At 49.2% G+C, this 18,662-nt stretch overlaps 8 protein-coding genes across 8 annotated transcripts; 3 read left to right on the top strand and 5 right to left on the bottom strand.

Annotated features, from left to right (window-relative positions):
• Positions 1-546: 546 nt before the first annotated feature.
• Positions 547-1,196, bottom strand: K444DRAFT_71742 (uncharacterized protein). The gene is made up of 3 exons (XM_024888405.1): positions 1,027-1,196; positions 618-941; positions 547-565 (listed from the first exon to the last, which is right to left on the bottom strand). Exons 1-2 carry the CDS (start codon positions 1,074-1,076, stop codon positions 689-691), a joined length of 303 nt encoding a protein of 100 aa, XP_024732970.1. The 5' UTR covers positions 1,077-1,196; the 3' UTR covers positions 547-565; positions 618-688.
• A 1,590-nt stretch (positions 1,197-2,786) lies between these two features.
• Positions 2,787-5,244, bottom strand: K444DRAFT_595383 (heme-dependent catalase; the record flags this gene model as incomplete). The annotated part of the gene is made up of 6 exons (XM_024878390.1): positions 5,087-5,244; positions 4,818-5,028; positions 4,483-4,767; positions 4,332-4,428; positions 3,999-4,284; positions 2,787-3,932 (listed from the first exon to the last, which is right to left on the bottom strand). The coding sequence occupies exons 1-6, from the start codon at positions 5,150-5,152 to the stop codon at positions 2,787-2,789; spliced, it is 2,091 nt and encodes a 696-aa protein (XP_024732969.1). The 5' UTR covers positions 5,153-5,244.
• A 3,092-nt stretch (positions 5,245-8,336) lies between these two features.
• Positions 8,337-9,503, bottom strand: K444DRAFT_616560 (uncharacterized protein; the record flags this gene model as incomplete). The annotated part of the gene is made up of 1 exon (XM_024880944.1): positions 8,337-9,503. A coding segment is annotated over exon 1 (727 nt), but the record flags the coding sequence as incomplete, so codon positions are not given.
• Positions 9,504-9,595: 92 nt separating this feature from the next.
• Positions 9,596-10,336, bottom strand: K444DRAFT_595379 (HET-domain-containing protein; the record flags this gene model as incomplete). The annotated part of the gene is made up of 2 exons (XM_024878389.1): positions 9,596-9,672; positions 9,835-10,336. Coding segments are annotated over 2 exons (579 nt in total), but the record flags the coding sequence as incomplete, so codon positions are not given.
• Positions 10,337-11,043: 707 nt separating this feature from the next.
• On the bottom strand, positions 11,044-13,271 carry K444DRAFT_616559 (uncharacterized protein). The gene is made up of 2 exons (XM_024880943.1): positions 12,808-13,271; positions 11,044-12,744 (listed from the first exon to the last, which is right to left on the bottom strand). The coding sequence occupies exons 1-2, from the start codon at positions 12,960-12,962 to the stop codon at positions 11,187-11,189; spliced, it is 1,713 nt and encodes a 570-aa protein (XP_024732966.1). The 5' UTR covers positions 12,963-13,271; the 3' UTR covers positions 11,044-11,186.
• A 505-nt stretch (positions 13,272-13,776) lies between these two features.
• Positions 13,777-14,580, top strand: K444DRAFT_645310 (DNA replication complex GINS protein SLD5; the record flags this gene model as incomplete). The annotated part of the gene is made up of 2 exons (XM_024885078.1): positions 13,777-13,952; positions 14,016-14,580. The coding sequence occupies 2 exons, from the start codon at positions 13,777-13,779 to the stop codon at positions 14,578-14,580; spliced, it is 741 nt and encodes a 246-aa protein (XP_024732965.1).
• A 444-nt stretch (positions 14,581-15,024) lies between these two features.
• Positions 15,025-15,804, top strand: K444DRAFT_645309 (short chain dehydrogenase; the record flags this gene model as incomplete). The annotated part of the gene is made up of 2 exons (XM_024885077.1): positions 15,025-15,100; positions 15,164-15,804. 2 exons carry the CDS (start codon positions 15,025-15,027, stop codon positions 15,802-15,804), a joined length of 717 nt encoding a protein of 238 aa, XP_024732964.1.
• A 772-nt stretch (positions 15,805-16,576) lies between these two features.
• Positions 16,577-17,692, top strand: K444DRAFT_536549 (uncharacterized protein; the record flags this gene model as incomplete). Its single annotated transcript, XM_024875387.1, has 1 exon — positions 16,577-17,692. The coding sequence occupies one exon, from the start codon at positions 16,577-16,579 to the stop codon at positions 17,690-17,692; it is 1,116 nt and encodes a 371-aa protein (XP_024732963.1).
• Positions 17,693-18,662: the final 970 nt, after the last annotated feature.

The raw sequence follows: 18,662 nt of genomic DNA, 5'->3' as shown, positions 1-18,662 counted from the left end.
AAAGCTAACTGAGCTCAGTCATAATTCAGTTGATTACCAATTGGGCCACGAAGGAATACTGCCCAGCCCTCCGAGCCTAGCCTAAACGAAGTTTATCGAGTCGAACAGGAACTTCCCTCAAGCAGATGAAAAGTACCTCGGACAAGCTTGAAGCCCCCAGAGTCTATTCTACACATTGATCGTATGAAGAGAGACTATTCGTCGTTGAAGTGCAGTACATAACAAGCTCTGACTCACATCAACTGAATGCTATTTTGATTTTCTCAGGATATATGGTGTAAGGGTCACCAAGATGAAGTGTTGAGTTGAAGGGTTTCAATTTCGAGCTATAAACATTCCGTCTTGCATACCTCTCTTGACTGTACATCCTCATTGCGAGACTAACAGCTCCGAACAATATGCCCTAACCAATAAGAACCCATTGGCAGGATCAAATAATTGCAGAGCTAACATTTGATTACTTGGGATCGATAACACGGAGATTGCCTCGATGATAGGATGGAGGTTGAGGATGCCGGTGTAGTCAAGTCATGCTGTCCTTCGTATTCGAATTGTTGCAACTGAACTGCCATCTATTAGTCCAGACCTCAAGGCGTATATCAAGGCATGGATCTTACCTAGTTATGTCCTGGCCCTTGCTCCCTTCTGTCCGTCCTTCTTTAATCATTCGATTTGTACTCTATCACCTTTAATTCTTGCTATTTGCTTTGATAGCATCGAATTTGTCAATTTGTGATTGTGCTGAGATGGTATGGGCTTCGATGCCTTCCTCCGTGGAGTTGTGGCGATGAATAATCTGAGAGGAAGTAGGGTCGTTGAGGTATGTGGTTACGCGCTCTTTTGACATCTCATTCTTGCCGATAGAGGCAGACTTCGAAGTAAATGTGGAGGTAGAGGGTGCATAGCTTTGCTTGGGGCTGGATGTAGCATCCTGTGTGGAACTAGAATACTTGATCAGCAATGCACAAGCATCATGAGGAGTTGATTAAAGTTGAACTTCGGGGGTAGAAGGGGATCAGAATGTACACTGTGACCCAGCCATTGACTTCACCTGTTGATAAGGTAACAGAAGCCATGATCGAAGGGAGAAAGAAATGTATTGATCTTTGTTGACTGAATGATGGGAGTGCCGAAGCGTACGAAAAGAAATTCGCAAATATTGAAATGAAAGAAGGTGGCCTTTTTGAAATCAAATCCAGGAGGGAGAAGGCTAATTTTATATGAATAACGCTTTGTCGAGGAATCAAAGAAAGCCAAGGGTCTACTGCTTAAACGCACTATCCCAAGCCCACCACTGTTCCCACGCCACTATTCTCCGCCATTCAAGGCAAAAGACCCTAATTAAGCCTATCGTCTAACACTGTTGGCTACCCTTGGAGCAACAGGAGTTACATTTCGACCAATGTCGTCCTCGAGAAGCCAGATCCTAGGACGGGAGCAACTGGTGCTCGCCCTTAGGGACAGAAAACCAATGGCGAGCAACCCAATCCTGGTTCATTCCATCCATACCCCTGCGATTCACCATCTCCGCGTGTCGGTGTGCGCATCTAAGAGCCCAAGCAACGGAACTGCCCACAACGTTGTAAATCGTCAATTAGGTACAGGGCCGCATGGATAATGGTGAAGGACAGGTTGGAGGTGCGGGGTCGGGGTCGGCTTTTCGAAACTGAGACTATTCTTGAAAGCCAGATCGGGCACACGAACTGGAAATGTCCATCGGAAGCCTCTCGAGAATCCTCGATCGAGCTTAGGCCTCAAAATACAAGTATCTCCCCCACGTTCGCTGTGCAGGTCCGGCAGGATTCGGTCGGGAAGTCACCATGCAGACGCACTGTTTCGTTGGGCTGATCAACGGCACGGAAGACGTCGCTTTGGCCCCGTCTCTCAGCCCCCGTCTCTGGGCCCCCGTCTCTGGGCCCCCGTGTCTGGGCCCTCGTCTCTCAGGCGCCGTATTTCAGCCCGCCGTCTCTGGGCCTTCATTTTAGAGCTAGACTAAGCTCTACTTTTAAGCCAGTCTCTGGATCTCTAAAGAAGTGGGATCCTTTACGAGATCCGAAATTTTGGCAGTCCAACAAGGTAGAAAACAGTAAACCGAAGCTATTCTTACGCTGTCAACGGCATCGTACAGGGACGTCAGGCAGCACGTCGCAAATGATCATAAACGTTGAAACATGTGTGTTAGTGCCAGTTTCGATGCTCTTGGGTCTTTGCACCAATTGGCCTAGATGGTTACAAAGATCTTCATACTCGGATGAAGAAGTTGTTGCACGGCTTTCCGATTGAAGGGTTAATATTCCCTGACTGTGGTAAGGAGCCTGCCGACAAAAGTCTGTGGTTTTAGCGTATTTCGCTAACAAAACAGCCCTGAAAGAATTTCAATAATTATAATTTATATCGCAATTTTGTAGACTAAGTTCTTAAAACTAAATATACCTTCTTCTACTTAATATTTTCGAGTTTGAGGTAGTATTGTTTAAAGTTATCTAATTATCGTGGAGTGAAGTTGATGACTTTGGTTTGGCGAGGCCTGAAAATATCGCTAAAACCACCAGTGGACATCCCACTCTACACAAAGTGTCGACCACAGATGTCTCAGCTCCGAAGCCAGCCGTCGGCGCTGCTCGCAATCGTGCACTGGCCTGTCGAATTCTCATTCTTCAAGTACACCATAAATGACCCGTCAAACTTCTGGCAAATAATACAGCCTACATTATCTACAGAACTTCTTTCATATTCAAAGCTACTTCCCATTAAATAGTTGCAAGTCTTCCGTCAACACGCTCAACTTATCCACAAATGGCTTTGACATCATCCAAAGGATTTCTCTGCGGGAATCTCCCAGGCATCTCCATGGCTCCAATGACAGAGTTGACCACAGAGCCAGCATTGGAGTTAATAAACAATCCCGGGCCCGTCAACTGTAACGATGACAAGAAACCGCTACCCACTTCACCGATCGGTTTCCCATGCCCGAAAGCTTCTCGCACAAACTCCTGCTCTACCATTGGCATCGATATGTTCATGCTGAAGCCTTGCGACACGATAATAACCGCATCGAACAAGACGGACGAGGTAGTAACGTAGGACTCGTTCGCCGGAACTCCGCTGGCTAGGACTCCTTGGTGAGAAGCGACGACTTCGAACAACGCCGTTTGCGAGCTGAGAGCCGAAGTCAAAGTCTTATATGTCGCCATAGGAATATCGTCGCTGGTGGTGAGTATTGCTACGACGAGCCCGGTCACTGGCAGCGATACGTTCGTGCTGAGTGGGTAAAGACTTGGGAAAGTCACATTCGGTACAACGGAAGATCCTGTGCCAATGGCTGGCATGGGAGCCCCAACTCCAAACGCAACGCGTCTCGCAAGACAGTTGTTGACTGGATTCAAGATGGTGGAGATGTATTTGGCGGTGACGTTCGGGTTCGACACATGGCCAAGCTCGAATCGGTATGCATCAACCGTATGCTGTTGCGCAAACTGGTCCATAGAAAACCAAAAACCCCGGGCTTGGGTAAATGGGTCATTGAAGGGTTGAAAACGCCCGACTTGGCCGGATATAGTCTCATTAACTACAGCGAGTGCTGCCTGAGGGGAGGCAGCCAGGACGCCGCCGATCCCGTCTGGAGAACTCGCCGATTCGCCCTCGAAGATCTTGGGTTGCATGTAACCATCACGGTAGTTGTTGTTAACTGGGCCAATTGGAGCGTTGACTGGGAGGAGGTAGCCATTCGGGGAGTTGTGGCGGTGGGTGGATGTGTCGTCGTATGACATGAGACGCCATTGGATGAGAGGATCGGGGACGAAGGAAACTCCATCAACAACGTTAGACGGTGCAAAGCTGACAGACTCGGTCTCGGCAAAGTAGTTCGAAGGATTCCTGTTAAGGACCACTTCCCCGAGCGTTACAGGAGCGTTCATTTCGAACGGAACGATCTGCGCGACCCTAGCGTCAGTTATGCGACCTCAAAATAACCCAAGTACGCTCAAGGGATCTCAGACCTGGGTGGCATCTAATAGATCAATGCCATTGTACATGTATTCACCATCGTCGGGGAACAATTGAACGGAGAATTCCCACTCAGGGTACAGTCCGGCCTCAATTGTGGTGAAAAGGTCGATTCTTTGAAAGTTGTTATTCTTTCCAGCAAGCTTAGTGGCTTCATCATAGACTAAAGCTCTATGCCCTAGCTTAGGGAGCCAGTACCATTTGAACAGAGTTGATTTTCCTTGAGCGTTGATGAACCGGTACGTATGGACTCCATTGCCACTGATGTGGCGAGTGTCACTGATCCTGATTCAGCATCGCAGATAACATTCTCGGATTTTACTTACCGTGGAATCCCCATATCAGAGAGAACGGCCATCAGCTGCTCCGTATGCTCTGGGCGTTGGGTGAAGAAGTCATACGCATTAGTATGAGCACTGCCACCTATGACCAACCAATCAGCCTCGATTTAGACATCTCAAGTCCGGCGATACTCACCTGTGGGGAAACCCGTGTTGGGTTCTGCTTTTACAGCATGGACTAAGTCCGGGAAGAGAGCACCATCGTTGATAAAGAAACTAGGTACATGGTTTCCGACGAGATCATGGTTTCCGCACTTGCTGTATATCTTCGTAGCGAATCCATGTGTATCGCGTCCCGTGTCTGCTCCACCAACTCCAGCCACAACGACCGAGAAACGAGTGAAAACATCACTGGGGGTGTTTCCCTGCAACCAGCATGCAGATGTGAGGTTGCTCCAATCTCCGGTTGGGGTGAAGGTGCCTGTTAAGAGTTAATCGCTAAGTTCACGCAATTTCTTTGGGGTTGGTTACCATAAGCTGCGTGTCCCAACGCATGTACTACTCTCTCAGGAGCACGTTCGCGGTCAAAGTGCAACAACTTCTTTCTAACGGTCGTGTCCTCCAACAAGACATATCCTCTTTTCCCCGCCCTCAATGATGTGGTTGTGTTGTCGAGTACTCCATTGTCGGCTGTTTCTGTCTGGCCCATGGTGTCTACCAAAGCAGATGCTTCTTGAGCTTGCTGTTTTCCATCACGTATAGTTAGCTCCTGGCTGGAAACTATGGGGAGGTCATTATACCTTTGGACTTGTTGCCTGGGCAAGTACCGCCATAGCAAAGGAGAGTAGGGAGATTTGGGGCTTCATTGCTGCAGACTACTTGATGGATCTTCTCTAGGTTATCCTAGATATTTCTGAAGCTGCGATGGGAAAGAATGGGAAATCGATGACCAGAGCTCCTTGGGAAGAGTTCCAGGTTTCTTATGAGTCTTTCTGTTTGCTTAGCTTGTGCTTTCCATCACTGCAACCGTACAGTAGTGCTTACATTATGTACAGGCTTTGATAATCAAGAGGTAGGTTCATTTCAAATTCCCAAAGCTTTGACAGAATCTGATTCCACATTCTCAGGAACGCCTTGTCGGTTGGTTTAGTAAGGTATATTTTCACGAGCTAATTAAACCTAACCACTAGAAATCGAGCTATTACAAGTTGATATCCTGTTAATCTCGCAATAATTGGTTATGTTTCCAAATATATCAAAGTTAAAGTGGTATCGCTGACCCGCCAGGTTTAAGTGTAGCTTAGAAAAAAACCCGTGTTCCCTAATAAGTGGTGGCTCGTCTGATTCCACATAACTCGCGGATTTGGAATCAACTCCCACTACGCCTAATCTCGTGTAAGCTGTCAGCTCTCAAGGGGCGCCCAGCCCCGAAGCCATTCCGCATTAGGTCTGATGCATGCTCATGTGACTATCGGTCACGTGCGAGCAACACCTGTTTTAGACTCCTAGGAATAATCATCACAACTTAACAAATATAATAGAATGCACGCCCTAAGCTGATATGTCACCTTATTAGTTAAGTAGGTACTGCTCAGGGACTACTCAAGTGCTCGGCGGAAGCTGAAATGTTGGAGGCTTCCCGGTGAAAATTGATCAAGAGAGAAACGCTCACGTTGCCTCGGTCTGCCTCGCCATGCACGTTTGATATTGAGCAAAAAAAGACGGGGCCCAAGAGTGGAAAATGGGTACGGAGATTCTTCACAGGTATACATGCTGATGCTGATGGTTTTCAGACGGCGACCAAAGATTGGACGGGTGAAGCAATTTTGTGAGATAGAATCTCCAACCTACACTCTCGATTACGAAGATCACGGCATAAAGTGACGGGACTACAGGGCATTTAGATTCGCTTGGGGCGCTCAGTGGACTATCCCCTCGTCTGGCAAGAAGTGGTCCGTACTAGCAGGGGGGCCTGGCTCAGGGCGAAAAGGCGTGCCTTTGCTTAGAAACTTATTAGTCATCTATCGCCTTTTCGCCCTGAGCCAGGCCCCCCTGCTAGTACGGACCACTTCTTGCCAGACGAGGGGATAGTCCACTGAGCGCCCCAAGCGAATCTAAATGCCCTGTAGTCCCGTCACTTTATGCCGTGATCTTCGTAAGCTGGCTTTATCGAAACCACAGAGCAAGAGCCGATTCAGTTTGAGCCTTTTACTATGGGCACGGGGATCTTATGATAGAAGATGACATCATGCTTATAGATTCACTTTCCCCATCTGTCCCAGCGCCGTCAGCAACACCAGTAAAGCTAGAATGAAGGAGGAAATACGTCCCTCACTTTTCTTGGCTGGACGACTCGTTATGCCGCGGGGTAATTAGATGCACCCCGCAAACGAGATTTTGATAGAGCTAAACTATCGAGGAGAGAGATATATATATGTAGCCGGCCTCTCATGCTGATGGGAATCACATTAAAACACAGAGGCTTTCTTCTCCCCACAGAAATCCCAACTTAGCGCCTCCGGGAACCAACCGTGACATGGACCGTCTTCTGGTCTTATACTACTGCAATCATTACCACATTTGCTGTTCCGAAAATAACTAGTGCCGATGCGTAAGTCCTACGTCCCACGTACTGGGTTGTGTAACATACAGAAGAGATGGACGCTCACAAAATCAGTGGCAACTTAGGAGCAAAACCGTTCCACATTTTCGGTCGTTGCATGTTCGTAACCGTAATATGGTCATACTTTTATCTCCCGGAACCAGCAAATCGCACCTTGGCTGAGATCGATGAGATGTATGCGTTGAGCTTCCAATGAGAAAATGGAGAGGTACGTCAGACAGCTTATTTCAGTATGGATGTTGATACTGACACAATCTTAGGATATCGAACAAGCAGTACCTCGGATGCTATTATGCAGCAGATGGAGAGCAAGATGGATACCGCTTAGGACTTGAGATCTTTTGGGCACATATTACGGTACTGTGCCGAAACGAGAATTGCTGAGCCTTTACCCTGTCTTGTTTCTCTGTGCTGCCTGGAAAAGGCGACGGAGAGACAACATCGTTGCGACCGGATATAGTTTCTATGCTAAATCGAGAAGTCAAAGATTGTCTAGGAATCATAATACTATAAGTGACTACTTTTTTTTTAAGCTCGCTAAGAGAAAGAAATACAAACAGGCTTAGCACCCTTCGAACCTCTACCCCGTATCGTAATCTACTTCTCCTAAAGGTCAGTCAAGGGCCTGGGAAGAAGTCAGTCCAATGGAGAAAGCCATAATATTTTCGCTCGCTTTGGACGCAGGGTAAGGGGGCCTTTCTTTGATAATCCACCGGGACCAGAAAGGAGGAAATCGCCCCCATATTACAACTATATCTGTCCTAAAAAGTGACAAAACATGGGCGAAGAATAAATGAAACCCGCCCAAATAATGACAGCAGGAAATTTCATCCCAGCTCTGCCCCTCTTCTCGAGAAAACTCACAAGGTTATCACCTCGACCCCTTACCCCCGTCTCTTCCGGCGCCTTGCTGGCTCCCAGCTTTGCATGATCTCACCCTCTTCCCAACCCTCACCCTCGCGCTCGGACTCCCTACCAACATAACCCACTCGCCCTCCGTTTTCGCACTTAGATATTGGATCTTGAGTTTTATCACGCCTGTATAACTCACTCATACCACCTTCCCCTCCCCCCTCTCTAGGATACAGAGCCGACATCCACACCAGATGGAGCTGGCCCTCACAACAAGCTAATGGTCCTTGCTCTCCTACGATCCTAAATTGGTCGTGATTGCTGGAATTATTGGGTCCTATTGGGCATGGGTTGTGTTTGTGAGAGCAGGAATGGGTTTTGGGTTCAAGGGGTTATTGAGAGGTTGGGGACTGTGGAGGGGGCAGGAGGGTTAACAGCGTGGATGGGCATTGTTTGGGGGGTGTTGGTGTTTGGTTGAATGGGTGAAAGGCCGAGTACAGGGTAGTGGGAATGAGGGGGAGAGGGAGAGGAAGCCCATTTGAAATCGCTTGTCACTGAGATAAGAGAATTTTCTACTAACTGCTCAACATGCCTCGATGGCACTGTCCGTACTTGGTCTGGAATAACTTGTAATCCCCCTATCCATACATCATCATTCAATCGTAATCGTGTCGATCTTCTTCTTCTTCTTGAAGAACTCCTCAAGCATAGAATGCGGTATCAGAAGGTTGCTCACAATCCTACTGCTCCTATTCCCCATTTCCCTGATCGCAGTCGGTGAAGGCGAGCCAGAAAATACAACCACTTTATCCCCAACGCCTAGATGCTGTTCGCCAACCCCGAAGTACCCATTCTCAGTGTAGAACAGTATCCGCCCGTTCGTAACCCCCATCATACAGTGACAAAATGTATCTGCACGTCGTTCACGTTTCAGTGATCGTTGCAACTGTTCGCTAGACGTGACATTGCCCCCACGACGAACGCCGCTCAAGAGAAATCGGAAAGCTTCGTCAAGTGCAGCATCGATATCCTCCTCAGGCATGCGTAGATCTTCTTCAGGCAAGGCGATGTTGTTCCCTAGGAAGGTCCAGCATGCATTCATATGAGCCTTCAATTTGAGTTCCTTGTCTTTCAAAATAGCTGGGCATTGAAGAAGGTCTTGATAGGTAGCGCGCATCCAATTGAGGACAGTATCTCTGTGAGCTTCAAAGTCTTCGATGGAAATATTTGGACGGAAGGAAGATTTCCATTTGATGGTATCAACCACCCTGCCCGACAGATGGATGCGGTGCCGACCAAGAATTTGGTCCATGAAGGGGAATGTACAGTTAACTTTCGTACCATTTGAAGCACAGCTTGGGGCTGGTGGGAGGGGCTTTAGGCCGCGAGTTTTGCTCCAGTCGGGGACCCAGGATGGCAATGACCGGTCGTTGGGATCATTTTCGCAGTATGGCAAGAACCAGAGCTCGCCGCCCTTGAGGTACTTTTTTGCGAGCTTGATGTATAGTTCTTGATAAGCAATGTTGTAGTCAACTTCAATCCCGAACTCTGCTCTATCTCTTGCCAGTAGCAAAAGTGGGTACACGTGGTCCCTGGGGTTCGTTGCTCCAAGAGCAGCCAGGAACGACTCTTGTAGTAGCCATTGCAAACTCTGCAAGCGTCCCGTTTGCGTGAACATCAGCCGGTTGTCAATCATCGTCCATGGTCGATGATCCAACATTTTCGCGGACCATCCCAGCTCCTTTACCTGCTGGTCCCACGTGCTCATAAAAGTGTCAAAGATATCACTCGCATCGCCATTAGCAGGTGCGATTTTATCGTCTCCACAGGCAAAGACCACCTCCTTCGCCATGACAAGCTCCTGCCACACCCACACTCGACCCCACCACTCTCGACTCAGCAGTTTGGCAACTTCGTCGATTGGGAAGCGTGGGATATCGATATTGGAGACCACCTGCTTCTGGAACATCCTGCCAAAAGACGCTGCGATGGCTTGATCGTTCAATGCTTGCTCGGATTGATCGACCTGTACACTACCCATATCTACATTCGATGTACCTTCTTGTACGTAACTACTGGCTCGTAAAGCAAAACGACGCATGGCAAGAAGGGTATTAATGGCAATGTTGCTGCCATCTGCAGGTGGGCCCAGCCAAACGATCACGCGGGAGGCTTGAGAATAGACGCGTTGCATTTGGGCGACTTGCCAGGCTTTCTCCGTGTTGTCTTCCTGGTTGATACAGACTGCATCAACCCACAGAATGAGTTCTTCGTCTAAGGGAGGACTGCACTTTGGCCGGAGATACCGTAGAGCAGCGTTTAGATTTGGTGTGATCTCTATCGATGCGTTGTTGCTGATGATGTGAAGAACCGTGGGAGCATGGGCCAAGGCAGGGTCATTGACTTTCCCGTTCCAGGTGTATGAAAGTGCGCTGAAGACTGGATGCTCGTGTAAAGAGGCGTAATCGATCCTGCATTGCAGGTCATCGGTCATCGATGAGCCAGGCCTGATGCGCAATAGCCTGATCTCATTCTTCGCCCTATCGAGTGGTCGAGAATAGCTGTATGGAGCCATGGCTGTCTGACTTCTCGCTGCTGATCTCTTGTCGCTCTGCAAACACGAATAGAGAGGAGGAAGAAAATGAGAAATGAATCGAGTACATGGAAGTTCAGCTCGCTTGCGAGTACGAACCGCATTCCCGGCTAAAAACATCGGAGCTGGCGATGAATAAGGGGTCAATTAAGCGAGGGGAATCTCAACACAATTAACATTTCTCATTAATAAAGTCTGGTTAAATGGAATAGCACTAGTATCTAATGCTTTCTGGCTCTAATTATGTGGCCTTCTCATTGTTATATAAGTAAAAAGTCCGACATTCTAAAGTGTTTTCGCCCGGAACGAGCTAGCTCCCTAATTGATACCTTACGATGCTACCCTGGTCCTCGTGAAAATATGTATACATATAAATGGGTCTGATATTAGAATCACAGTTGCAGATTAGACAGTGTGAGCTGGTTGGTGTATGCTGAGACCGTGACGTTGCGATTTTGCAGCTGAATTTCAGCCTCACTTCCGACGGACTCCCGCCCTTGACCAAAGTTCTGTAGAACAGTGGGGCAACGTTTTACGTAGTAGCCTTTTGTCTCATCTTCAAGAGTAAAGTAAATTAGCGAGTTCATGTGTGTTGTTACGCATCGAAATCTCAAAATTTTGGTTGCACATCCAATTCACATCAAGCTCAAGGTACCTGTAACAGCGATTCACACTTCAAAATTCAATTTCGAGAGGAGAGGGCTTTTTCATTGTACTAGAACTTTGGGACATTGAAGTGCACTCCCCCCACTCAAAATGGATGACCCCGATTCTCCCAAGACATTTAACTCAGATGGTACGAGCCAGACAAATCTCGCTCTGCCACCATGAATCACCAAGTTATAAACGTTTCTCTCCTGACCATCTTCCCCGGCGGATCTCTGAACATTTGATAGGTCATAAACTTCGCTGTCTTCTTGACCGAATCGACTTCTGCGCCAAATATGTCCGTCGCAAGATCATGAGGAACGTATTCTTCTTCGTCTCCTAAGTTCTCTTCTTCGATCTCAGCAATCCACTGCAGGTACTTCGCGACAAGCACGCCATCCCACAATCCCTCTCGTCTGGGGTAGGCAAACATCAGTCGAATTGCCTCTTGCCTTAGAGCCCGATGTCGGAACATTTTGGCAACGACCAGGAGAGGAACAAGGAAGTTCATCTCCACAGAAAAGCCGGTGTCATCGCAACCCTCTAAGAGTGCCTTGATCAAATCGACGAGCTCTGTCAGCCTAGCCGTTTGGCCGTACCAGGATTCCCATGGACTCAACATGCGAGTCATCAGAGCTAGATATGTGCTCATGTAGGTAACCCTTAAGATATTGGCGCGTCTCAACTCGTGAGGGTTGTTTGAAGCTCGAACATGGACTAGTAGAGGCTGGAAAGCGTTTGACCAAGCAGCGTACTCCTCGAATCTTCTTTCTCGTTCTGCACACCACTCTTCCGCCGAGGTGTATTCGTTGGGCGGCGGATCGTTTTGATGCATAAAAAGACAAGTGGTTTGTGGGGTTGCATACCATGGCCATTCGTGCTTGCAGGTGTTTTGCCAATGAAGTTGACGCATGGCTAAGACGTGAAATACAGAGCGAGCATGGCGTAAGCTAGCGAATTCTTGTGGGATCTTTTCTCGGATTGTTTGGCGACTCACAAGAAGCTCTCTTGCGGTCAAGGCCCTTCCATAGATATTATTAACAAGATTTTGTACCTCCAGTTCGCGGAAAGATTCCAGAAGTTCGTCATCAATAGCGGTAATACTATGGGTGTATATGTTTTGCTCGTTGATTTGCTCTTCAATGAGGGCGCTCATTGTTTCGATCTGGCCAACTGCACTCTTTTGATTATGGTGGTATATTTCGAAGGCGATGAAAACGAGGCAGGCAACGAGCCTTGTTCTCAAGCCGAGTGTCATCTGGGATATCGACTTCTTCATTTCGATAATGGCCAAGCTGTACTCGTGATATGCAAACTTGCGTCGCAAGCTCTCCTCCCAAGACTTCGTAGGGTTAGAGCTTCTCCACGTACAGGGATCCAAAGCTCCAAGCGCAATAACTGCGTGCCGAACCGAGGAGTTGCGCTCACAGACCTGTAGGACTAGACAATCCCATACGTTTGAGTCAAATAGCCCTGTCAGTTTTCTGGCAGTTTGAGTGGAGAAGAGTTTGAAGTATCTGTCTTCCTGGTCGTTCTTGAACATGGGCCGTTGCGGTGAACGGCACACGGAAGTAGAGGCGTGTTGTGTTTGAGGAACAATTGCTTGTCGATTCGCGAACACTTGCCCGTGGGAATACTTCGTCCTTCGCGGTAAGTCTTCGTCGTATCCATCACAACCGAGGCCAAACTTAACGCATCGCTGACAGCTGGGCCGGGCTTCGTCACACTTAACTCTTCGAATCCTTACATTTAGTTAGTGATGTCCGCAAGGTTCGAAGAAAACGTAAGCTCGATTTGGCTCTTACTTGCAAGTTCTGCAACCATTCTTGCTCTTGTTGTGAAATCGTTTCTTCTTGTCTGTTCTCGATGCCTCTGTCTTGCTAAGCAGATCACCCCCCCGGGTTTCGTCACTTCTGTTGATGTCAGCCCCCAATGTAGCGTTCACTGAAGTGGTATCCATTGTCTTTGACAGCCCGAAATGCCGAAGGTTAGAGCGGTTATTAGGGCGTTGAACTGAACTCTTGGCACCAGAATCGAAGCCTTTTCAGTTGGGGATGAAGCACGACGGGGATAAAAGTGATCGAGATCTCAGCTGACGAGCTCGGGGTTAAGTCCGGAGGCGGCAAGCTTCAACCGTCTCGCAGGGCTTAGGTGGACGGCCCAATCAGGTTGGGAAGAGCCCTGGCAATGCATCTCACTTGTGTTACCCAAGCCAACGAATTCAAAGGGGAAACAAACTTTCCTACCACCAGCTACTATCTACAAAATGCAACCTGTAACAAAGTAATGCATAGAGTATTAAAGTTATCTAACTCATCTACCTTGAATGTGCGATGAGTTGAGGGATTGTTTGATGGGACAAGACTTTGAATATACGATGTATTGACGTGGTTGGACTTCGGCGGCTCGAAAGGGAAAGGGAACATTAGGAGGGGACTTTTCAAAATTCCCAGCTTGGTTTGAGATATGGAGAATGCGTGTCGCCTTGTCGGTCTATCGGGAAGGCGGTAAAATGAAGAATACTTCGAACTTTCTTTCTACATCTTTTCTAGTTCAGAGGGGCGAGAGCACGTGATGTGAATTGAGCCTATTTTCCCGACGCGAATTGGAGCGCGTCCTTTTGAGCTGCAACAACAAAGCCACCTCAGACCAAACTTTGTTGAACTCCAATCTCCATGTACGTAGATTGGTCATGATACCTCGATAACATCTTCATTATAAGATCGATCCCTCACAGGTCTTCTCCCCGCAATCCCTAGCCTCGGCGGCAAACCATGGATATCTCCGATATTCTTCAAAGCCTTGGTTCACGCCCTGCTGAGCGTGATCCATTCGCCGAAGACCTCGGCGACCCATTCGCAGCAGATAGGGGGCAACAGTCAGGGCAGGCAGATTTACAAGCATTAACGAGAACTTGGGTCAATGAGCGCGGCGCCGCTGAACTTCTTCCGTAAAACCCCAGCACCTGTTGCCCACGAAGCCCCCAAGCACAATAGCTAACAGACTCCTCCAGCTGGCCCAGAGACGGCCTAATCGAACGCGCAACAAACCGCATAAAGCAACAAATCGAGCTCGTCGAACAGATGACCGGCGACATGGACCCCAAGACGAACTTCAGCCTCATCATCATCCAAACCGAAGTCGAACGCTGGAAATTCCTCATCCGTTCCTACCTGCGAGCCCGAATTGCCAAAATCCATAAACATACCTTACATTACCTCTCTACACCAGCGTTATTAGAACGATTGAGCGAGACGGAAGTGGCATACGCGACAAGACATCAGCAGTTATTACACAACCATTATTTGAGCAGTTTTCTTGGGAGTTTTCCCCAGAATCTGCAGAATTTGAATGATACGGCGGGGGGCATAAGCATGATAACTGGCCCCGATGAGGATGGGGGTGTGTTTGTCCGGGGATTGGGCTCAAGAGATATTGGTGGCGAGGGGACGATTACTGTTAGAGGTAGAGGGAGAGACGGCGATGGGGAGGTTGAGGTTGAGAGAGGAGAAGTGGTAGTGGCTCGATGGTCGGACGTGAGGGACTTGGTTGAGAAAGGGGAGATGGAGCTGGTTTGACAGGATCGTTATAATGTGAAGGCCCCAAGTTCTGGACAACAGCAGCCCATTTAATCGCATCGGAAACAGACTGTGTTGCGATACCTCAATCAACCGACACATATCCCTACCATGTTGGCTAAACCCGCCTGATTCCCAGGTGGCGGTGGCTGAACTTGTTCCCACGCAGCGCCTCACCCCTCTCACCCCGCAATTACAATGCCAGCATAAGCATCCCTGGCCCCTTCATTTGTGTTGGAAAAGAATCGATTGGGCAGTTGCTACGAGATTCGCGACACGAGGCAGGATGCCGGACATATCGCTCTATCTCCACAGATCCAGGCACAGCACGCTTGCACATCGACACGCTTTTATAGAGAGGTGTATAAAGGCAGCCAAACCAACAGTTTGTTTGTGGTCTCTTGCCAAGACTGCTAGGATTTTTCATATCCCTCAAGTCCCAAGATGTCCGAAGAATCCTCCACTCCAACTCTTGCCCTCGTCACAGGCGCAAATAAAGGAATCGGTCTAGAAATGTCTCGTCAACTTGCTTCGCCACCATACAACTTTCATATCTTGATGGCGAGCCGCGATCCTGGTTGAGGCGAGGCAGCGACTTCCACACTCCGGAAAGAGGGTCACTCTGTCGAACACATAACCCTGGATGTCACCAACGATGATTCGATCACGGCAGCAGCAAACCTGGTCAACGGCAAGTACGGTCATATTGACGTTCTCGTCAACGATGCTGGTATTGCAGTCGAATGGCTGGGGGATCGAACTGCCCGGCAGGCGTGGAAGGATACTTTCGACACGAATGTCGTCGAAGTTGCTGCTGTTATTGATGCGTTCATTCCTTTGCTTAAGAAATCTAGTGATCCCGCACCAAGAATTGTTTTCGTGTCCAGCGACCTGGGAAGATTAGAGACGAAGTACGACCCGAATCACCAATACTTCAAGAGGCCTCTTCCGGTTTACAGCTCCAGCAAAGCTGCTATGGATATGTTGGCGCTGCATTATGCAAAGGATTTCCGAGCGGGGTGGGGAGCGGACGAGGACGGAAAAGGCGGAGGAGTGGAGTGGAAAATCAACGTGACGTTTCCCGCGCCAACCAAAACTGATTTCAACCGGAACAGAGGGCCTCAATCTGTGGAGATGGGGGCCAGAAACGCAGACCGCTTGGCTGTATTGGGGAAAAGATGGAGAGACTGGGGCAATGAGTGGGAACGAAGGTCCTCTGCCTAGGTAAATGTTCGAAGTTATGAACCTCAATCGGTGGTTAAATAGTGCCGAGCCTCAGATCATTTGTCCTACAAACTAAGACTGCGAGCCACGTTCGGCCTTAATTTCTCGGCACCTTCACAATCCTTGTTCTCGTACACAAGCCGACGTGTTCCTGTTATTCATCTCGGACTTCCACAAGAGGCTCGTCAGCTCCTCGTCCATGCCATGTCATTTGTCGCCCTCAGGGACCTGTTCGGGCAAGTGTCAAATAGAACATCACATGGGGTTGTAATCCAAAAAGGGCCATCTTTACGCAAGATTTTCATTATCTCCATCTGAGTGATCGAAATCCTGAAACCTAGCACCTTAACGCCGCTCTGATAGGTGGCTGTAAGCAGCCTGCATACACTAAGTCGGCAGCCATTTGATGACAAGCCCGGCAAACGCTGCGAGAGAGGGCAGCTAGGCGAAACTCAGACCCTGTCAAGCCCCCGTGCATGCCCGCGGCGTATATTTCGGGGACGCGGGATAAGGTTCGAGGCCGCCCCATCTTGTGCCAACTCCTCTTTACCGCGACCATGCCCTAGGAAATTTTGTTCCTCTCAACGACTTCAGACGTCGGATTATCATCATGCCTTCCTCAATCGCTCCTGAAGATGTCCCTGAGCCCGGCACTCCTCGCTCGCCCGTCTCCCCTCGGTCTCGCTCGAATACAGCAGCAAGCCAGTCTACAACTGGCGGCGTGCTGCGAAAGGCTGGGAAATCGTTCAGTCAATCGAGACCTCCTGTGGGCATGTTCCACGCCTTCGGAAATGTTGGCTCCAATATCCCCGCCTTGGATGATATCCAGTCCGGCAAATACGACTCAAATGGCTGGAGTGGACCAGGTCAACGGCGGAACAGCAAGGCGCGTCGCGATTCAGATGTCCAAGTCCTGAGCCTCTACCGTTCCCGAACCATGGACCCCACCCAAGCACCGAAGGTGGCCACCATCGACGAGAAGAGGGCCGCCGATGGAAGTGAAGGCATCCTCACCCCCCAAACCGAAGAGATCGTAGCCCTCACTCCCCACGATCCATCCGTCCCCTACGAAAATGGCTACCAATTCCCCCCAAAACACACCAGGAAGCAAGCCTTCACCATCGCCATGAAAGGGTCCTGGAAGTTCGTCACCACGCCGTTCGGTTTCCTCCTCACGCTGTATGCACTCAACATTGTAGCGTGGGGCGGCATGCTTTTCCTCATCCTCATCCACGCCACACCCGCCATGGCGCACCCATCCTACAGCAGCTGGGACTCAGGCGCAAAATTGTGGCTAGAGATCGATGCCCAGATCCTGAACGGACTGTTTTGCGTCACTGGTCTTGGCTTGATTCCCTGGCGCTTCAGAGACTTCTGGTACCTCCTCCAATGGCGGTATCGCAAGGATGAATCGGCTTTGAGGAAATTGGCTGGTATCCATCGTGGATGGTTCCGTCTTCAGGGGAGCGAGACTGTTGATGTGCATTACCATCCAGGACAAGACCCGATTCCGGAGGGTGTCAGTGAGTCTGTTCTCGCTTTACCCCTCGAGCTGTCTCCCGACCCTCCTTTGACTGGCGAGCGGGCATCGCCTACAAAGTACTGGCTGTTGGATTTTGTCATCTGGGGCTTTGTCTGGAATACGTTCTTGCAGATCGTGCTCTGTGGTCTGATGTGGGGGTTCGGAAGGAGGCGACGTTCTGGTGCGGCAGTCGGGTTGATGATTAGTCTGGCGTGTATCGTGGCTAGTGCTGCCGGATGGGTTATTTTCAAAGAGGGGAAGAGGGTTAAGAAAGTTGAGGGCGTCCCAGTTAGTGAGGAGGATATGAAGATCCTGAAGGAGATGAGGGAGAAGGAACGGGAGAGTGGTACTGCGAATTCAGTTTGACAGAAGAGAGGGGTTGGATTCCAGAGTGGGAGTCTGGAGCTAGAGATGCTGCCGAAGATCTTGAAGGTCTGTGAAAGGCATGTTTATGTGCGCATTGGCCGGGTGCGTGGAGTTTCGAGGCCACCAATACAAGGATGGCAAGGGTCAGATTGGGAGGATGGCCAATAGGGCGATGCCAGATCAAGGCGTTGAAGCCTCGAAAATGTTTTAATTCATTCTTGCACACAATTCACTGTATTTACAACTTGGTCTTTGTTGCTCTATCCTGTTAACCCTGGATTCTGAGCCCCTCGAGCTCGTTGCACATGGACTTGTCAACCGGATATTCCCACCGGTCCTCCCGGCTAACACCCAGCTCAAGTCAGCCTATCTCAATCTTCCTATTAGTAAATTCCATCCCCTCCAGAATTTCGGCACCTTGGCTTTCCTTGCACATCAATCGTTGAACAGGATTTCCCATCCGGGCCTTCCGGCTCTCCGCAACTTGGTTGAGTTTAGGCATCTTGACTGCCGCAGATCCCGGCTCAGCCTCAATCCAGCGATATCTCAGTGGATATGCAGCTCCCGTATCTGCGACGTGTATTACGGAGCTAAGTGCATAGGTGCCGTTAACTTGTAAGATCTTACGGGTTCACTGTCCAGACGCTCGTCTAAAGCCCGTCAGTGCCAGATTGCAGGGGTATCGAATACCTGTTTCGGTTTTGACGGGGTCATGGTGGCAATTGTCACCGGCCATCCTTCCCATTGGGTCTTGTAAGCAAAGGCGCTTGGTTGTTCTTTGCTGTGAACCTTAATTGTTCTTGCTGAGGTTTTATACGACTTAGGGTAGTGGGAGAGACTATGGAGTCACATGGTTGCGAGGCTCAAGCTGTTCGCAAAGGCTATATTCTTGTTTACTGAGGCCCACAGCTAGCTAGCGGACAAATCCGAGAAGCGAAAAGTGATTTTCTGATTTTCTGATTTTCGCACT

Source organism: Hyaloscypha bicolor (genome assembly GCF_002865645.1).
Source record: "Hyaloscypha bicolor E unplaced genomic scaffold K444scaffold_122, whole genome shotgun sequence".
In the NCBI taxonomy this organism is placed as follows: Eukaryota; Fungi; Ascomycota; class Leotiomycetes; order Helotiales; family Hyaloscyphaceae; genus Hyaloscypha; species Hyaloscypha bicolor.
Note: the sequence above shows the minus strand (reverse complement) of the source record. Positions and strands in the feature narration are given on the sequence as shown.